Source organism: Notothenia rossii (assembly GCF_949606895.1).
Source record: "Notothenia rossii genome assembly, chromosome: 6".
Taxonomy (NCBI): domain Eukaryota; kingdom Metazoa; phylum Chordata; class Actinopteri; order Perciformes; family Nototheniidae; genus Notothenia; species Notothenia rossii.
Genome location: NC_136909.1, coordinates 9,017,738 through 9,036,517, shown reverse-complemented (window position 1 = coordinate 9,036,517; position 18,780 = coordinate 9,017,738). Strand labels below are relative to the sequence as shown.

The window sequence follows — 18,780 nt, the reverse complement described above, 5'->3', positions numbered from 1 at the left end:
GAAAGAGGGAAATTAAGGGATACAGTTTTAGAGGCAGAGAGGGAGTGGAATGTAGCGGGTATTCTGGGAACAGAAGGAGAAGGAGTAAGAGCTATCAGAAAAGCACTGTTCACCTTTTTGAGGGAAACTGGGATAGGGAAAAGAATTTAACAGTAGACCATGGATGATTTTTTTGTATTTATTTTTTTTAAATTTTTTAAATTTTATTTTATTTTATGGTTTTCTTTTTGATATGCTGGTTTGTTAGAGGACTGACATGATGATACACACTCGTGTACAGTAGGTGGCGGTATGCAACCAAAAGCTGTTTGCGACCCGCCATTAAAAAAGAGAAGAAGAAGTCTCTTGTCCACACTCCAGTCCAATTGGTGGCGGTAATGCACAAGTTGGTTTGCCAACCGCCAATAAAAACTAAAGAAGAAGAAGAAGAAGAAGAAGAAGAAGATAACCTGGATCGAGGAGGCGTCTCGTCGCTACGGTTCTCTCTCTCTCTGTGTTCCCGATAAAGCATGTGTGAGCTCCAGCACTACTGATCCATCATCTGTGTGTCTGGATAAACCTCTGAATGAACTCTGCTATTTTTTCTGGAGCGTTTACCTCGGACTATAGGAGCTAGCTTAGCATGCTAGCTGGAAACACGTTAGCAACACCAGTCGGAGAAAAACGGTGTGTTTAACGGAGTTTGGAGGAAAGGTGATCTAGTAAACATGAGTAAAGTCCAAATGCTGCTGTCGTTGAAGAAGCAGCGACTCACTGCTGCTGCTGAAGATATATTTGCTCTGTTTGAAAAAATTATAGCAGAGCACGAGGAGGAGCTGTCTCTTTCCAAACAGGAGAACGAGAGACTCCAGAAACTACTAGACGCTGCTTTACAGCCTCAGCTTCGGATACACAGAGCAGGTCTGTTTCTACTCTTAATTAACACTTTAAACCAAGGGTGTCCAAACTACGGCCCGGGTGCCAAATGCGGCCCGCTGGCCATTTTGAATCGGCCCTCAGCTAATTCAAAAAATGTAATGGAATACGGCCCGCAAATGAAACGTGTGCTTTTCTTATATTGTACTTTTTAAATATAAATGTACAAATATCACACAGTATTATTCATGTGTTTAAAAATAAATTCAGTCAATTCATGTTGATAACATTTTCCAGCAAATCTTAGTTGATACAAAAAATCCTAATAACTTATTTACATAACAAGCTTGAAATAGATCCTTCATATTTCATCTTATTATAATCACTCTGAGACTTCTGTGTTAAGGGATGAGCTTCTTCAAACATATTCATGTATTGAGCCTAATTTACCTAAATGTTGCTAACTTATAACTTAACTGATGAGGCGGTATACCTCACCTCTATGAGTGGGCCAGCCCTTCGTATATGTTTCTGTGTGTGGCCCTCGGTGAAAAAAGTTTGGACACCACTGAAGGTCCCATGTCATGCTTTTCTGGTTATTACCCGTCCCCTTGTGTGTTATGAAGGTTTGTATGTCAAAAACCCTCAAAGTACACCCTGTAGCGAGTAAAACTCTAACACAGAAAATACCTGTCTATGCTGCCCCAGAACGCCTCGTTGGAGATTTTTCTTTTTCCATTTGTTCCCAGAACCAAAATGGACCAATCCGCGGAGCTCCTCACAAACCAGGACCTTTAGCGTACATTTTCAACCAACAGCTAGTCCCATTGACTTGCATAGAGCTCCCTGGTGGTTGGGAATAGACGAGTTGGGATCGCGGAGAAATGCTCTCCGCTGACCCATTCTCACAGCGTTTATAAACCTTTTTCTTACTCGATATCAAGCCACACTTATTGTTTTTACTTTGGCTGTGAGTGTTTGTGTGTGCTCAGGATGAGTTTCGCGCTGTCTCGCTGTATCGCCGACCCGGAAACCACACCAGTTGACTGAGCAGCGAGCCTCGCAACATCCCGACCAATCAGAGCACACTGGGCTCACAGGGAGGAGGGAGGAGGGGGTGGTGCAGCAGCTCCAGCAGCTCCAGCAAGCCGTTTAGGACAGAGTGAATACACATAATATACAGAGATGCTGTATGAGAAACCAATGTGAGTTTGGAAAATTGCACAAAATAAATCTATTTTAGTATACCTCAACAATGGAATTATGATCAGTAGAAATTGCCATGACATGGGACCTTGAAACTCTTTGGTAACACGTTAAAGTCTTTGGTAACACTTCTGACTATTTATTAGTGCTGGGCAATGATTACACATTTGAATCATGATTAATCAAATGATTTTCTGGGATTAATTGCATTGTTATGCACAAAATTCAATAATTAATTCAAAAGTAATGTATTGCTTACTTTGATTTTAAACAAATAAGGTTAATATTAACAGTAGTAGGCCTATTCCCTTTACAGAGTAGCATTTAAAATATTTCTTCTAAATCTCCAAAAACATTAATGTAATCAAATATAAAACCAAAGCTATTTGCCACTGCCAGGGCATTAACGTTTTATCTAGTTTGTTATTAGGGATGGGTATTGTTAAGGTTTTAACGGTACTACTACTTTTATCGATCCGGTCCTTTAACGATATGATTGGTTCTTTTGAGAAAGAAAAAAAAAGGTAATGAACTAAACAAATTGTAAATAATGTGAATTTACAGAACTGTAAAAAACAAACAAAACAAGTATTTACTGCAAAAATACAATAGTACAGACCAACACAGGTGGGGCATACAGGTATGCTGAAAAAGGCCTAACGGTTCTTCTGGTGGAAGATTAAAGTATAGATAACATACCTGATGTGGAAATGTTACTCGTGGATGGGGCTACAGAGCTACCAGAAAGACAGTCGAAAGTGGTGCATTTTTCCGTCTGAATGTGGTGCACTTTTACAAGATGTTTAGATAAATTGCTTTTGTTACCAACCTTAACCTGTTAAGCCCGACAGACCCCGGTACCGGGGCCCTCCCGCAACATCTTGCAGGAAACAGTGTCTGAGGGCATGTTCATTTAATAAACTATGAATGTTTTATATCCATGTAACGGGAAGAAACTCATCTAACTGATCATTTAAACATTTAAAAAAAAAAAAAACACAACGCTAATGCTGAGCCTCTGAATTAGCAAAGAGCAAAACATGCTAACAGATGACTGCACCAAAATTCACTCACAAAACCTTATTATTTATCTTTGCTGCACATCCAACCCATCGTTTCACATCGTGAGATGACACAGAATCGATGGGTGCAGACATTATCACTCAATGATACAAACTCGTGGAGATAATAACAAGATCAGACATGAAAACATGTGGCGCTAGGTAGCTAAAAACGCTAACATGGCTCACCTGTGTCGTAGTCTGGTCAAAAGTGGTCTTCAATGGCATTAAAACGATAAAAACGCTGCTGAAGTTAATCCATAGGTTAATCCAATGTGTTTGTGTCCCTTTGAAATGATTTCTGATAACCCATAAGCAATAAACCTGCGTTTCCGTTTCTAGAAGTCAGAGCTAGAGACAGCTTCACTCTACTGCAAAACTGTGTACACGAAGCCCCCACCCTTTTTGTTTTAGTATGTGTGTGAGTGGGGGGATTCCCTTTCGATTCTATTGGCTCTAACGGTCAGAAAGAGATATCAATCCCCAAAATCAACCAATGGGTTCCAGAGAAACGGTAAAACCCCCATTTCCACCCAAATCACCTCGGAGGTGGAGTTTCTTTTGCTAAACCTCTCTAAAAAGGTCAAATGTCACTTGTTTTGCATCAATCTTTAAACAGGGTACTTATCATATGTTGTACTTTGGATTCATAAAGCTTTTAGTCTGCCTTATCATCATCCAAGAGTAGTTTTCACTATAAGTAAAAAATATTTTTTGGATGGACACTATCATTTACAGTTTTTTACTATGTTCAATCTGAATTTTCTTTAAAATAAAAAACATCTATATTGATTCTAACTTTTCTACACCCAACTCACAGGTTTATCATTACTTTGAGAAAAAAGATTATTAATTTAACTCTTTTAGAAGGGAAGATATGGTCAGTTGTTCTGGGAATGTCATTTTCGAGCCTGAGACCTGAAAAACAGGCTCAGGGCTAAACAGGTTAAATGCTAAACACTTATGCCCCTTTCACACCAACGCGTTTTCAGCTCCAGCTCGGAGCTAGAGCCTGAAAAGTACCTTTTTTTCCTGTTCACACCACAGCGGCGCCTCCTCTTAGCTCCGGAATCCGGTTCACTTCCAGCTCCAAAAAATTGACGGTCTAGAGGCAAGAGCTTCGGAGCTAAGAGGCGGTGTCGCTTACGTCTCTCTTACGTTGAGGCGTGCAGGAAACTAAACCCACCTCCCCTGAACATGGGTCGACTGAAGAGTCTCGTCATGCCTGCCTACAAGCAGTAGTGCTTATAAACACACTTTATAAAGTCAGGCAACACTAACCAGACTTTGTGTGATTCTGTTTATTTGCACCTTACTTTGACCATCCGTTTGCTGTTATTGATCATTGTGGAGAGAGGCAGACGTTTTGTTATGTACAGTGATGCAAATTAGTCGCTTTTCGGCGCCTCCCGCTTTTTTAACGCTGCTTTGGGTGACTTGTGTAATTCGTGGAGAACCGAAGAGTTTTCGTTTTGGGGGGGGGGGGGGGGGTGGGGGTCCGTTAGTCCGTCCGTTAGTCCGTCCGACTGACGGACAACTTCTCACTTCAAAAAAGAAGAAATCTAGATCGCAAAATAATTAAACAAGCGAGTACCTGTTTTTTCTGGCCAAGGACAGGTTCCTTGAACACAACACGAGCATAACGTGTCTTCACGTGGTTATGTCTCGTCTGAAAGGAGTGTAGACTAGACTTAAGTTCTTACGGAGAGCACCGGAACTCCGCTCCAGCTCTTCAAAAATTGCAGTACCCATAAGGAACCGTACACATGCCGCAGTGTTTGCGTGGCTGTGTCTTTAGTTGTAAGCACAGTGGCGATCTGTTGTTATTAGCATCTGGTTAGCTAGCTATGCTAACGAAAACGAAGAGCTTTTCTACAACCAGGTGGAAGAGAGCTCTCTCCTGAGAGGCTCAAATAACCTCAGCTCAGTGAGGTTAAGGCACACCTTGATATGATCATTATAATTATTAATGAGACATTAGAGACTAAATGAAAAACAGGTATAAAATACTATATGACAGTAACAAAAAAGTTGTTAAAAATAACAAGAATAGAGTTTAAAAGGGGAGTGATTATTTGTAAAATATCCAGAAAGAAAAATCTGCGTACAGTTCTGTTTCAAATGGGTGTTGAAAGATGTACCCATAGATCTGCTCATGTTGTTCTCAAAGTGCACCTGATTGATGCTTTTAACTTCAATATTTAAAAAAAAAATCTTCCCGGGGGAGCATGCCCCCGGACCCCCCTAGAGAAGGTTAGGTCCCCCCCACTTAAATCATGTTCACATGGATACTAAGTACATTTGGGCACATCTTGTGTCCATATCTTTCTGTTTTGGTGGTCATGCCACACCGTGCATGCATGCATGGATCCATGCGCGAGTCATGGTAAAATATCTGGATTAAGAGGTTGCGTTTTCTTTGCACAGCGTGAAAGAAAGGCCAAATGAATTGTCTGTGATTTTAGTTTTTTTAAGCAGAGGTTGAGTTCAATAATTTGTAGGGACCTCGGAGGATGTTGTAAAAATTGAAAGGAAAAAGGTTCCCCACCCCTGCTGTAAATAATAATAAAAACCCTTGATTTATAACTTAAAATATCTGTCTCCTATTGATCTGAGTATATTATAAATAATAGCCAGTTAATTGAAGCATTATATTACAGGCCTTTGTCAGATGGTATATTACGCTGTTTCTTTCTGCTTCGAATAGTTCTCTCTTTTTTCACTATACCCGTGTTTGCATCACTGTATGTATTATAGCAGCTATCGGATGGAATCAATACATGGGCTGCACAGGTTGTCGTGTCCGACTATCACAAGTAGAATCATAATAAAAATACGCCAGTAAAATGTGCCTGTAGAAAACGGTTTATGCCACAATAGGATAGCAATAGCAAGTAGTCAGTTTAGCTTTGGTTGCTATGCTAACATCACCAATTTAATACCAGAGCAACTTTCATAACAGCGTTGTGATGCCAAACAGCGTTAATTCATACTGACACACATTCACTTAAGGGGAGCTGGGGATGTGTATCAGCTGCTTGTGTGACAGTCGGACAGTGATTACTTTAGAGCGGCCGCTGCAGTGTGAGCTAACCGGGAGCTAACGGGAGAATAAACTCCTGTGGAAGAGCAGCCAGCACTGCAGTGGTCGGTAAATGCTGCTGAAACACATTAATAAACAATGAACCACGGCACTCTGGAGAAAAGCATAAGGTTGGAGAAGTCGTTATTTAATTTAATCTGGCTTCGTGTGATTAAAAGCAACACGATCATCGACCCGACGCAGTCCCCCATTGTTGTTGTTGTTGGATGTAAACGGTGACGTCATGATGCAGCAGCGGCAGCACCAGTCGGGCTCTGGATGGTCTGAACAAAGCGGGAGCAGAAAAGGGAAACCGGAGCTGAACCAGAAAAGCTCTAGCTCGGAGCTAGAAAGGGAAAAGCGCTGGTGTGAAAGCCGCATTATTGCACTTTTGGCAATGAGCATTGTCCACCTCAAGACGGGTAAAGTTTAACCACACCTTGGAGCGCTTAGTTCTCTCCGCCATCTCCGCCGTGTGTGTGTATTGCATGCATGTAGCAGCCTCGTGTGTGTAAACTGCCCCGCCCCCTCACACACAGACGTGGGAGAGAGAGATCTCGTCTGGATTGGAAAGATCGAAAATACATCATAGACGCATTTTGTAGTCTTATTGCATAGTAGAAACGTACTTTGACGAAGCTAAAACTGCAATATAATGTTTAAATAGCAATAATACATATATATTTTTTAAATGTCTCCAGCACCGATAAAAAGACCGATAACATCGGAGTTTAACGGTACCACGGTTTTTAATAATTCCGCCCCGGGGCCGTTTAATACCGGTGCTCGGTACCCATCCCTATTTGTTATAGAAAACAAGTTAGCCTCAGAGACCAGTGATAAGGAAATTCAACTTTGCAGTGGTTACACATAACTCTGGTTCTATCAACTCAGCCGCCTCGAACAGTTTAAAAATGTCCATGTAAGAGTTTGGTACCGTTCTGCATGTTTCTGTCCCCGCCACTTATTTGTATGTTTCACTTTGGTTCATGTGAGCACTACAGCAGTAAGGCCTGCCCAAAATGCTCTCATTGGTTGGGATGCGATAACACGTTAACTTGCCCAGCCCTTCTATTCATTCATTCATTAATTCTGCTGCTCTGTACAAGAAGGGTCAGAGCAGACTCTTTCTGTTGAGAAGACTGAGGTCTTTCGGGGGCAGGGGGCACTCTTTCAGACTTTTTATGACTCTGTTGTGGCATCAGCCATTTTCTATGGCGTGGCCTGCTTGGGCATCTCGGCTGCTGACAGGAATAGACTGAACAGACTGGTAAGGAAGGCCAGCTCTGTCCTGGGGAGTCCTCTGGACACTGTTGAGGTGGTGGGAGACAAGAGAATTGGCATCCAAGCTGTCCTCCCTGCTGGACAATGTGTTCCAGCCCCTCTAGGACACCCTGTCCTCACTGTGCAGCTCCTTCAGCGACAGTAATTAAGTAAAACTTTATTTATATAGCACCCTTCTCAACATGAATATACAAAGTGCTTTACAGTACAGTACACAGGACACAATTCAAAGTACAACTATAAAATGTAGAATAAAAGGCATAAAACAGCTGGTTACACATAGGATAAAACATAGAGTAAAACACCAATGAAAGACAGCTACTAACTCACATCCTCCGGTGACCCAAAGGCCTGTCGGAAAGGGTGGGTCTTTAACTGCCCCTTAAAAATCTCTATTGAGGCAAAGGCTCATCTGGGGGAAGAGCCTGGGGGAGTCTGTACCAAAGCCTTGGGGCCACCGCTTCAAAGGCACGGTCACCCTTTAGCCTGGTTCGGGGCACCCTTAGGAGAACCTCAGGGTCCGGGTTGTGCTATGAGGGTGGATAAGGTCATTAATGTAGGCTGGGGCTTGGCCATGGACAGCTCTATATGTGAAGACCAATACTTTGAATTGGGTTCTGAGATGGACAGGGAGCCAGTGCAGGGCAGAAAGGATCGGAGTGATGTGGCATGTTTTTTTGGACTGAGTGAGCAATCTGGCTGCTGCATTTTGGACCTGCTGTAACCGGTTTATTGATGTTTTGTTGAGGCAGGAAAAAAGAGCATTGCAATAATCAAGCCGGGATGAAATAAAGGCATGGATAGCCATCTCCATTTCTGCGTTGGATTGAACCCCCCTGAGCTTGGCAATCTTCCTGAGATGGAAAAAACAGGTACGGGTCGGAAGTGTTATGTGTTTGTCTTGTAGCATAGACTGATCGCAAGTTACACCAAGGTTTTTTTATGTTTGCCCTTATGTTACCACTAAATGAACCCAGGTGACTTGCTACCAGCGTTTCCGCCAGACCAGGGCTGAGAGGGCGTCCACTCCATATCTATAAGCCGTCCCTTTATAGATACTGTCTTTTTATGTTAGTGAGCCGGATCATTTGGCTCGGCTCTCTTAAAGCGCCGGCTGTTTCGGCTCCCAAACGGCTCTTCATGTTACCACAGTTTACCACGGTGCCTCAGTTTCGCCGCTGCGAGGCTCTGGTGCTCGCAGCTCACGCGCGTGCTCCACTAGCACCGCTCATCGCGTACGTTCCGTGTTGTCCTCTAGCAGGCACCGCCGATGTCAGGGAAACGATCTTCAATACTCCGAAAATAATCCCACCAGACTCCTTTGCCCCTCCAACAGAGGGATGTCCTTGTCCTTTTTCCTTTTCGTTATTTCAAGCGATAAAAACTCTATCTTCTCCTTGAATTATTATTATTTTTGGACGCCCTCGGCTCGAGTTCAGGGCGTCCCGAGCGGAATAAGGCTGTCAAATGACGGCAAGATGCCCCCCTGGCGGAAACGCTGCTTGCTACCTTAGAGGCGATGCTATCAGCCGCTAAGATCAAGACTTCCGTTTTTGATGCATTGAGCTGTAGGAAGGTGCTTGACATCCACTCCTCAATTGCAGACAGGCATATGTGATCAGGGTGTTTACATTTTGACGGGTTTGAAAGAGAAATATATCTGGATATCATCTGCATAACAATGATACGAGACACCCTCAAATTGGCTAATTAAGCGGCCCAATGGGAGCATGTACAGTGCAAAAAGAAGGGGGGCTTAAACAGAACTCTGGGGCAGGCCGCAGGATAGGGGAGTGCTGTGTGATGAGAACGGGCCCACCGCCACGGAGAAACTTCTCCCACTGAGGTACGAGGCAAACCACTGGAGGGCAGACCCTGAGATGCCTACCCACTCCCTGAGTCTATCTAGCATGATGGTGTGGTCCACTGTGTCAAATGCTGCACTCGGGTCTAACAACACCAGAACTAGGGCTGGGCGATTTGGCCTAAAAATAAAATCTCGATTTTTTTTTTTCTAACTAATGGACAATTTTCGATTTAAACCTCGATTTTTTTCTGTTTTTTCTGTAATATGTCACCGCATCTGTGATCGCCTGCCACCGGGGCCCTTTCTTGTCATAAAGAATGACTGTTGAAAATGCTGCTGCCAAGGTTACCTGCTTTTTTGCAGGCGCTTTGTGGCTTGAGCTAGCATCTGCATCTCTTAGTGCTACACACTCCTGCCATTCCACTGCATGTCTCTGTCGCAGGTGCTGGAATAAGTTGGTTGTGTTCCCATGCTTTTCAGCGATTGACTTGCTACAGACTTTACACAGAACAGTTGTTTTTTCTATGTCTGACTGCTTGTACCCGAACCACTTCCATACAACTGAAGTAGCACCTTTTTTAGGAATGACACATTTGTTGCAATAGTAATTTATGCACTAACTACATTACTACTTGTACTACAACATTTGAGTCATCAGTTCTTCCTCATTTTCCTCAATTGTTCATATTTGGTTTATTAAAATAATGATATTGTGGTCATTGTTAAATAAATGTCTGCTATTATGAGTATTATTATTTGTATAATGCGCTTTCTGCCTTCCTGTCATTAGGAGTTAGAAATGTAATGACTATGTAGTAGATTATATTAGAACCTTCATTCTCCTAAACTGCTGGAAAATTTCCCTATAGCCAATGCCTTTTATATTTTCTACTCTTCACTTACTTGTCAGCATAGGTTGGCATTGATGTACAGAGCCGACAGAAGACCTTGTTTATATTGGCATCATATTGAGAGGTGCAGTGACGCATCCTAAAACCAGGAAGTAAGCCGCTGGTTCCCTCCACAAAAAGCAATGGGATTTCTCCACAGGGTTTTGGAAAATAGCTGGAAATAAGGTCTGTGGAAAACAAACCTGTTTGATGAATGCACGTTTTGTTCAGCCCGATAATCTCCACATGTCTACCCTACTTTTATAATTTTCGAATCATAAATCTAGTCGATAGATTATGAAAGGGTTTTAGGACGCGTCACTGCACCACTAGAAGCCAACTCCATCGATCAAACTGGCTGAAACGTTCTCTCCCTCTTCTCATACTCCCTGTCACTCTCCTTTAACTCCTCCGGTGACTTTCTTTTATTTGAAGATTGTTTTTTGCCCGGCGCTTGGCCGGTTACCACTGGTATTAAAAACATTAATGGCGAATGGTTAGGTGACGCGATAGTCTGTAGTGAAGGAGCGCACTCCCGCTCACGGGAGCCTGCTCGCGCTGCGCTCCGCAGCAAACAGCTGTTTGCTTTTCACCCAACAACGACAACCGACTCACAAAACGCTATGTTGTAGCGTTGATAAACGAAACAATTTAACTAATGTCAAGCCCTGGGTAGTCACAGGCAATGTGGCTGAGTTTTGTGCGCGTTCTGGAAAGTGAGAGAGTAAGCAAATAGGGAGTCCCTTAAAGTAAAACAAATCTGCGGAGTCTAGAAATGTTTTTAAATCGCGATTTTTCGGTTCCGCCATTTCACAAACCGTAGGAAAGTAAAAATGCAAATTAATCGTGAAAACCCGAAAAAATCGCCCAGCCCTAACCAGAACCACGCAATCGCCTGCATCCGATGCCATCATGTCATTGGAAACTCTGAGGAGAGCTGATTCTGTGGAGTGGTGTTTTCTGAAGACTGATTGGAATTTCTCAAGGATGTTATTGTCATTCAGAAATGTATTGAGTTGATTAGCAACAACTTTTTCTAAAACGTTTGACACAAATGGGAGCTTTGAGATGGGCCCGTAATTATTCGGGAGGGAGGGGTCTAGATTGTATTTTTTGAGAAGGGGCTAAACAACTGCCTGCTTAAAAAATGATGGGACGGAGCCAGAGACAATGGAGATGTTTATAATGTGGAGCGACACATGAAAACACTTATTTTAGCATGGACGTTGGTAAAGCATCCAGAGGGCTAGAAGAAGATTTCATAGCGCTCACTACAGCGGTCAGGTTGGCTATGGTGATGCAGGAGAAATTACTGAGCGTGGCCTGCCTAACTGGACAGTTAGGGAGGGGGGAGTGGGAGAGGGTGATGCTCCTCCTCACATCAGCTACCTTGTTTACAAAAAAAGTGAGAAATCGCAGTCGTCATTTGAATGAATAGGAACTGAGGGGCTGGACGGGTTTACAATGGTATTTATGGTTTTAAATAGTACCTTGCTGTTAAGCCCTGAGCCTGTTTTTCAGGCCTCGGGCTTGAAAATGACATTCCGAGGTGATGGCTATATATTCACTTCTAAAATGGGTAAATTAATAATCTTTTTTCTCAAAGCAAAGATAAACCTGTGAGTTGGATGTAGAAAAGTCAGAATCAATATAGATTTTTTTTTTATTTTAAAGTAAATTCAGATTGAACATAGTAAAAAAAAAATTTAAATTATAGTGTCCGTCCAAAAAAAAAACATTACTTATTGTGAATACCACCCTTGATTGATGGGATAGTAGACTAAAAGCTTTAGGAATCCAAATTATAACATATAAGTACCCTGTATCAAGATTGATTTTACCTTTTTTAGAGAGGTTTAGGGAAAAAAAGCCCACTTCTGGGGTCATTTGGGTGGATTTTCCATATCTCCGGCCCCCCTAGGTCGATTTTGATGATTGACACCTCTTTTTAACCTTTAGAGCCAATAGAATCGAGGGGAAGTTCCTAAAATTCATCTAAACATTACTCATTGGGGAATGAGTGATGCGTAGCCAGAATCCCCAAAACCTGCTGTCATACACTCTTGCAGCAGCTAATATGAAAACTCCGTTATTGACATAAATATGGTGATGGATTTTCAGTAATAATTTCAAAGTGACATAGACACATTGGATTAACCTTCAGCAGCGTTGTTATCATTTTAATGATACTTATATTTATAGAATCTGTGGAATCTCAGCTTGCTAGCTGATATCTTGTTTGTCCAGATCCGATAAGTAATAAGGGTATTTTACCGTTAGTTCTGTGCTAAGTGCGTTAGCATTCAGGGCTAATTCAGAGCCTTTGTTATTCCCCTTTTGTTTTGTTTAGCTAAAAATGGTCAATATTGTCTGATAGCTCAGTTTCTTCCCGTTAAGTGGGTATGACACATTCATAGTGTGTTAAAGGTCCCATGTCATGGCCATTTCTACTGATCATAATTCCATTGTTGAGGTCTACTAGAATAGATTTACATTGTGCAATTTTCCAAACTCACATTGGTCTCTCATACAGCATCTCTGTATAGTATGTGTATTCACTCTCTGTCCTACACGGCTTGTTGGAGCTCTTGCCCCCCCCCCCCCGCCCCCTCCCCTCCCTGTGAGCCCACTGTGCTCTGATTGGTCAGCTCGCCCACTCTGTTCTGATGAGTCCACCACCGTTACAGCGGAACATCAGTGATTATGTGTTACAATGTCGTTTGTTAGCAACCAGAAGGTGAATTGAGAAAACAAAAATACACAATGGGTAAGAAAGATAATATGAAAGTATAAAAACAAAGGCATTAATTAGGGCTGCAAAATGTCTCCCATTGTAATGGAGATTATATTTTTAAATGCTAACACTGAACAGTTATTTCTGACTGTTTCCTGTTTCCTTCAGATGTCAATCTGCTGGTGGTGGTTAAAGAAGAGCTTCTCCCTGACCACCAGGAGTGGAGCACCAGTCTGGACCAGGAGGACCCAGAGCCCCCCCCACACATTAAGCCGGAACAAGAGGAACTCGGGATCAGTCAGGAGGGAGAGCAGCTTCAGGAGGTGGAGGAGGCTGATATCACCAAGTCCACTTTCAATCCTGACCCTGTGAAGAGTGAAGATGATAAAGAGAAACCTCAGTCCTCACAGCCTCATCAAAGACAAACTGAACACATGGAAACAGAAGCTGATGGAGATGACTGTCGAGGACCAGAACCAGCCAATAACTCAGATCCAGAGAGCAGTTTACAACCAAAGACTGAGGACAACACTGGAGACTCTTCTGAACGTGACACTGGAGACTCTTCTGAACCTGACACTGAACACTGTGCTGATTGGAAGGAGACCAGAGAACCTGCGTCAGGCTCAAACTCACTGAAAAATAGACAAGAATCTGTCAGTGATTCAAGCCGTAGTGCTGTAAAGAAACAATTTGGCTGCTCCGTGTGTACGAAATCTTTTACATATAGAAAAAATATTCGGCGACACATGAGAATCCACACAGGAGAGAAACCCTTTAGCTGCTCAGTTTGTACCAAATCTTTTGCATTGAATCAAAGTTTAAAAAAACACATGAGAATCCACACAGGAGAGAAACCATATGGATGCACAGTCTGTAAGAAATCTTTTTCACAGAGTAGAGGTTTAAAGACACATATGAGAGTCCACACAGGAGAGAAAATATACAGCTGCAATGTTTGTGACAAAAGATTTAAATGGCATGGTTATTTCAAAAGACACAAGTGTGTTGGTCGTCAGTCCTCACAGCTTAATGAAATTCAAACTGAGGATAACAGAGAGGCAGAGCCTCCAATCAGCAGCTCAGTTGAACACATGGAAAAAGAAGCCGATGGAGAGGACAATGAATAAGTCTTATGACTGTTCACACATGAGAAAAATCTGTCTGACTGAATTAACATTGTCGCACAACATTCATATAAGACTTAAAGGTCACATGTCATACTTTTCCGGTTATTACCCGTTCCCTTGTGTGTTATGAAGGTTCTTATGCACGTAAATGGTCTGCAGAGTCAAAACCCCTCAAAGTACACTCTGTAGCGAGCAAAACTCTTACACAGAAAATACCTCCCCAAAACTCCTCGTTGGTGAAACGTCATCATCCATTTGATTCTTCCGGGTACGAGATTACTTAAGCACGTACCCGGAACTAAATGGACCAATCCGTGGAGCCGTTATGTTACGTCCGCGGAGCCGTTACGTCAAGCCCCCGCTGATTGGAGCTCAGCGCGATTCACAACGTCCCGACCAATCAGAGCACACTGGGCTCACAGGGAGGGTGGGGGCTGGAGCTATTGGAACTACAACGAGCCGTTAAAGGCAGAGAGGGAAATTCAGTGAATACACGTAGTTTACAGAGATGCTTTATGAGAAACCAATGTGAGTTTGGAAAATTGCACAATATAAATCTATTCTAGTCAACCTCAACAATGGAATTATGATCAGTGGAAATGGCCATGACATGTCTCCTTTAAGTGAACTCTTAATCAACATAAGTGGACAATATGTTTAATGTTTTTGTCATACTGATTCTCTGAGTTATACGTTCACCACTGACTGTTGATGAACCATTTTATTTTGGATTGAGGGCTCCAAGTTTCCATATAGAGATATAGGATGATTTAATGTATTGTTCTTTATTTTTAAATGTTTTGTATCATTGCTATCCTGTTAATGAGCCCTGTTTTACATAAATGTACCTGTTATCTGATTGTTTATTGTTTTTGCTTCTGTGAGTGTAAGGGAAGTAGGGCTGCACGATATATCATGTCTTGACGATAATCGCGTTATGCGCATGCGCGATATTCAAATCACAGCAATTTTTTTTTTTTGGAAGTGCGATAATAAGTAAGCAAATTAACTCAACATGTCATGTTACAATAATTTTGCTGCTTGCTACAAAAGGAAAACTTGTGGCTCTCATGTCAGGGGTACTTGAGTGAGTGACATGCAGGCTCTGCATGCACAGCAAACCACCAATCACAATCATTCTTGATCAGATCACAGCAGAATAACCAAGCTAGCTCAGCTTGTTGCTCTGATAAATTAAGATCCAGAAGTCCATGACTAAAATCCTTAATCCGGTTGAATATCGTTAAAAAAATACCAATGTATAGCATTAAAGTTCAAGAAAGGATGGTTTGCAGACAAAAAACCTGTCTTTTCTTCAATTCCTGTATTTTTTCATATCGCAATATACAGTATATCGCAGGGGGAAAGAATATTGCAATGTCAGTTTTTTCCAATATCGTGCAGCCCTAAAGGGAAGACACTTGCCTATTTTGTATCCTGATGACCTAAAATTGATACATGTAATACGTTACTCCCTAAGCCTGATTTTACCCACCTGCAACCGCTAATAATCACAAATGTTAATTTCTGTGACCCCGAGAACTTTCTTGTTTATTAATCGTTACATCTCCTCAGGACCAAGTTCCCGTGTCCTGCCTTTCACCTGCTGATAACCCACTGCTCATTTAGGTGGACTGACCTTTACAATGGATCAGCTAGTCTTTGAAGGCTTCGAATTTCTTGGTCCTCCGGTAGTGACCCCGAAATGGATTTCAGCGCACCATGTTGAAGGATTGGTGAATGGTAAATGGACTGTACCTACAGTGGGGCAAAAAAGTATTTAGTCAGCCACCAATTGTGCAAGTTCTCCCACTTAAAAATATGAGAGGCCTGTAATTTTCATCCTTGGTATACCTCAACTATGAGAGACAAAATGAGACAAAAAAATCCAGAAAATCACATTGTCTGATTTTTAAAGAATTTATTTGCAAATTATGGTGGAAAATAAGTATTTGGTCACCTACAAACAAACAAGATTTCTGGCTCTCACAGACCTGTAACTTCTTAAGAGCCTCCTCTGTCCTCCACTTGTTAACTGTATTAATGGCACCTGTTTGAACTCGTTATCAGTATAAAAGACACCTTTCCACAACCAGTCACACTCCAAACTCCACAATGGCCAAGACCAAAGAGCTGTCAAAGGACACCAGAAACAAAATTGTAGACCTGCACCAGGCTGGGAAGACTGAATCTGCAATAGGTAAGCACACCTTCATCTAGGCTGCACTGTTTTACGTGTCCTGACTTGTAGTGGTTCTCTCTTATTCACACTCTTCTTGTCATCTTTGTAAAACGATATCAGACTGGTAATTGACACAGCCATGACCAGTGGTGTAGTGGGGATTTTTTTACGGGGTGGTGGGTGGACGGGAGATACTCGCGCTCGTGAACTGTCAACGGGGGGGGCTTGGGGGACCTCTGTGTCGCCTGTCAGCGCGACTTACATGATGCCGTTTAGACAATATAATAATAAAGGGCGGTGCCGGCTGTCAGCGAACCGATCCGGCCTTTCTGCGCGACTATCACTCAAATGCGGGACATAGTCTCAATGTGTGGGACGCGGGACAAATAATAAAAATGCTGTGTGTGCAGTCCCGCACAGTGCGGGACACCTGGTCACCCTACACACACACGGTTCAAATCAAGTTGCATAAATGCTTGAGCTACGTTTTTATTATAATTACTGTGAAATCTGCCTATTATGTTTTTGTCATTAATACAACAAACACACACTTGCAACTGATAACACTGGCAATGATTTTAGATGTATTAGACTATTAAAAAAAAGAAATCATGCTTCCAATAAGTGGGGGTACGGTGTACCCCCGCGTCCAACGCCCACTACACCACTGGCCATGACTTCTAGTTAAATTCAGTGTGGCTAAAATGAAAAGCTTTGTTAAAATATGCAAGCGCGAGAAAGTCAAAGTCAGCTTTATTGTCAACAATTCTACATGTGTTATACATCCAGAAATATCGAAATATCGTTTCCCACAGTGTGACATGTATACATAAAACAAAACAAAAAGGGCCTAGATAAACGTGGTATACATTAAACAAAACAAAAAGGGTCTAGATAACCGGGGTATACAGTTTAAAATGTTAATATATTTAAAGTGTTCAAAGCGCAGTTTCAGTGCAAGTCAGTTGAAACGATCTTAAGTTGGCGTGACGTTGAAGTCGTGCGACCCTGCTGCTGTACTGGCTTGTAGTTCGTCTATAGCATAACGTTAGCATTTTGCTTCTGGCGACTAGATTTATGATTCAAAAATTATAAAAGTAGGGTTGACATGTGGAGATTATCCGGCTGAACAAAACGTGATCCCTCTCTTAAATGTGTGTCAACCACAGACCTTATTTCAAGCTATTTTCCAAAATCCTATGGAGAAATTGCATTGGTTTTTGACGAAGGAGCCGGAAGAAGTTTACTTCCGGGTTTTATGACGCGTCACTGTGGTTCTCTATAGAGTGGCGAAGTCCCTCCCCTTCCGGTGGACCTCCATGGGACCTTATATCGGAAAAATAATGTATTGAAGTCAATGGGGAGAGAAAGATTATCTTTCGATCCCGTTTGAATTGTGCCACGAATTACACATATGTTTGTCAATTTAAAAGATAATTTTGCAAGTAAAACAAATTAAAATGTGTCGTAAAACTGTGAAGTTACACATTTCTTTGTGTGAAGCGCTCAATGAACTACAACTCTGGTCTTGCACACGTCACCAACACCAAGATGGCCGTCACGTTGGTACATTTCACCTCTTTCTTTCAGAATGAGGCGAAAAGTATTAAAAGAGGTGAAAATCACTATAAGTCTGGGCGCTGTACATACGAAAAATGGGGAGTTAGTCGGTTCCGTAAGAGCCAGCATGCGCCGATGCTAATGTAGCGTTAGCCTACATTAGCATCGGCACCCGCCCTGGAGACCCCGGTGGAGGGTGTACCCGGGATTAAACGGTGTGTTATAGAATTATCACACCGGTGTGACAGTACTCTTCTCAAAATACTTACCATCTAGACTACTCTTACTGTTTAACATTTTGGTTTACTTATGTTAATTCATGATAAGGCTAACTAACGTGCTTGCTACTAGCTAGGTAACTAAACTTGACAATGTTCCATGCACAACATGTATTTTACCTGATGTGTTTGATCCAGCGACTCCTGGTCCTTTTATCAGACGGGAAGCGAAAGAACGAGCAAGAGGTACTATTACTGGTATGATAACAACCTGGTACAAAGCACACAGGCATCTTGTTAAAGTAAGTAAGTACAGTAAGTAAATGTATTTTTAGCCATCTGGAGGGAATACATCAGTTAAGACAGCACTTACGCGACTCTGGGATTTGTAGTCTTTTCTAGTTGCGTATTTCAACAGTTTTAAGACAAACTTTGAATTTTTTGACATGGAAATGATTTTTTAAGATTGACAAACAACATATGTGTAATTCATGGTACAATTCAAACGGGATCAAAAGATAAGTTTTCTCTCTCCATTGACTTCAATGTATTATTTTTTCGGAATAAGGTCCCATGATGCGGAAGTAAGTGGGCGTGACTTCGCCACTCGATAGCTGTCTAACAGATAAACAGTTAAATTAATTTCTCACTTATTCTGACAATGTACTTAACTCCAAATAAAAGAACCCAATAAAAAGAGTTGTTAAATAATAGTGAAGTCACGTTGTAATAACAATAACTCATCTCTCTCGAGTTTTCCTTTTGAGCTTT

General features: G+C 41.9%; 1 protein-coding gene across 1 annotated transcript; it reads left to right on the top strand.

Annotated features, from left to right (window-relative positions):
• Nucleotides 1–420: 420 nt before the first annotated feature.
• On the top strand, nt 421–14,913 carry LOC307043119 (uncharacterized protein). The gene is made up of 2 exons (XM_079687365.1): nt 421–900; nt 13,088–14,913. The coding sequence occupies exons 1-2, from the start codon at nt 708–710 to the stop codon at nt 14,047–14,049; spliced, it is 1,155 nt and encodes a 384-aa protein (XP_079543491.1). The 5' UTR covers nt 421–707; the 3' UTR covers nt 14,050–14,913.
• The last annotated feature ends 3,867 nt before the right edge of the window (nt 14,914–18,780 follow it).

What these genes read in the sequence shown, in the direction of transcription:
- LOC307043119 (XM_079687365.1), top strand. Translation starts at nt 708, where the DNA reads ATGAGTAAAGTCCAAATGCTGCTGTCGTTGAAGAAGCAGCGACTCACT. An exon ending in GCTTCGGATACACAGAGCAG is followed by an intron (nt 901 to 13,087) that starts GTCTGTTTCTAC and finishes TGTTTCCTTCAG; the next exon opens with ATGTCAATCTGCTGGTGGTG.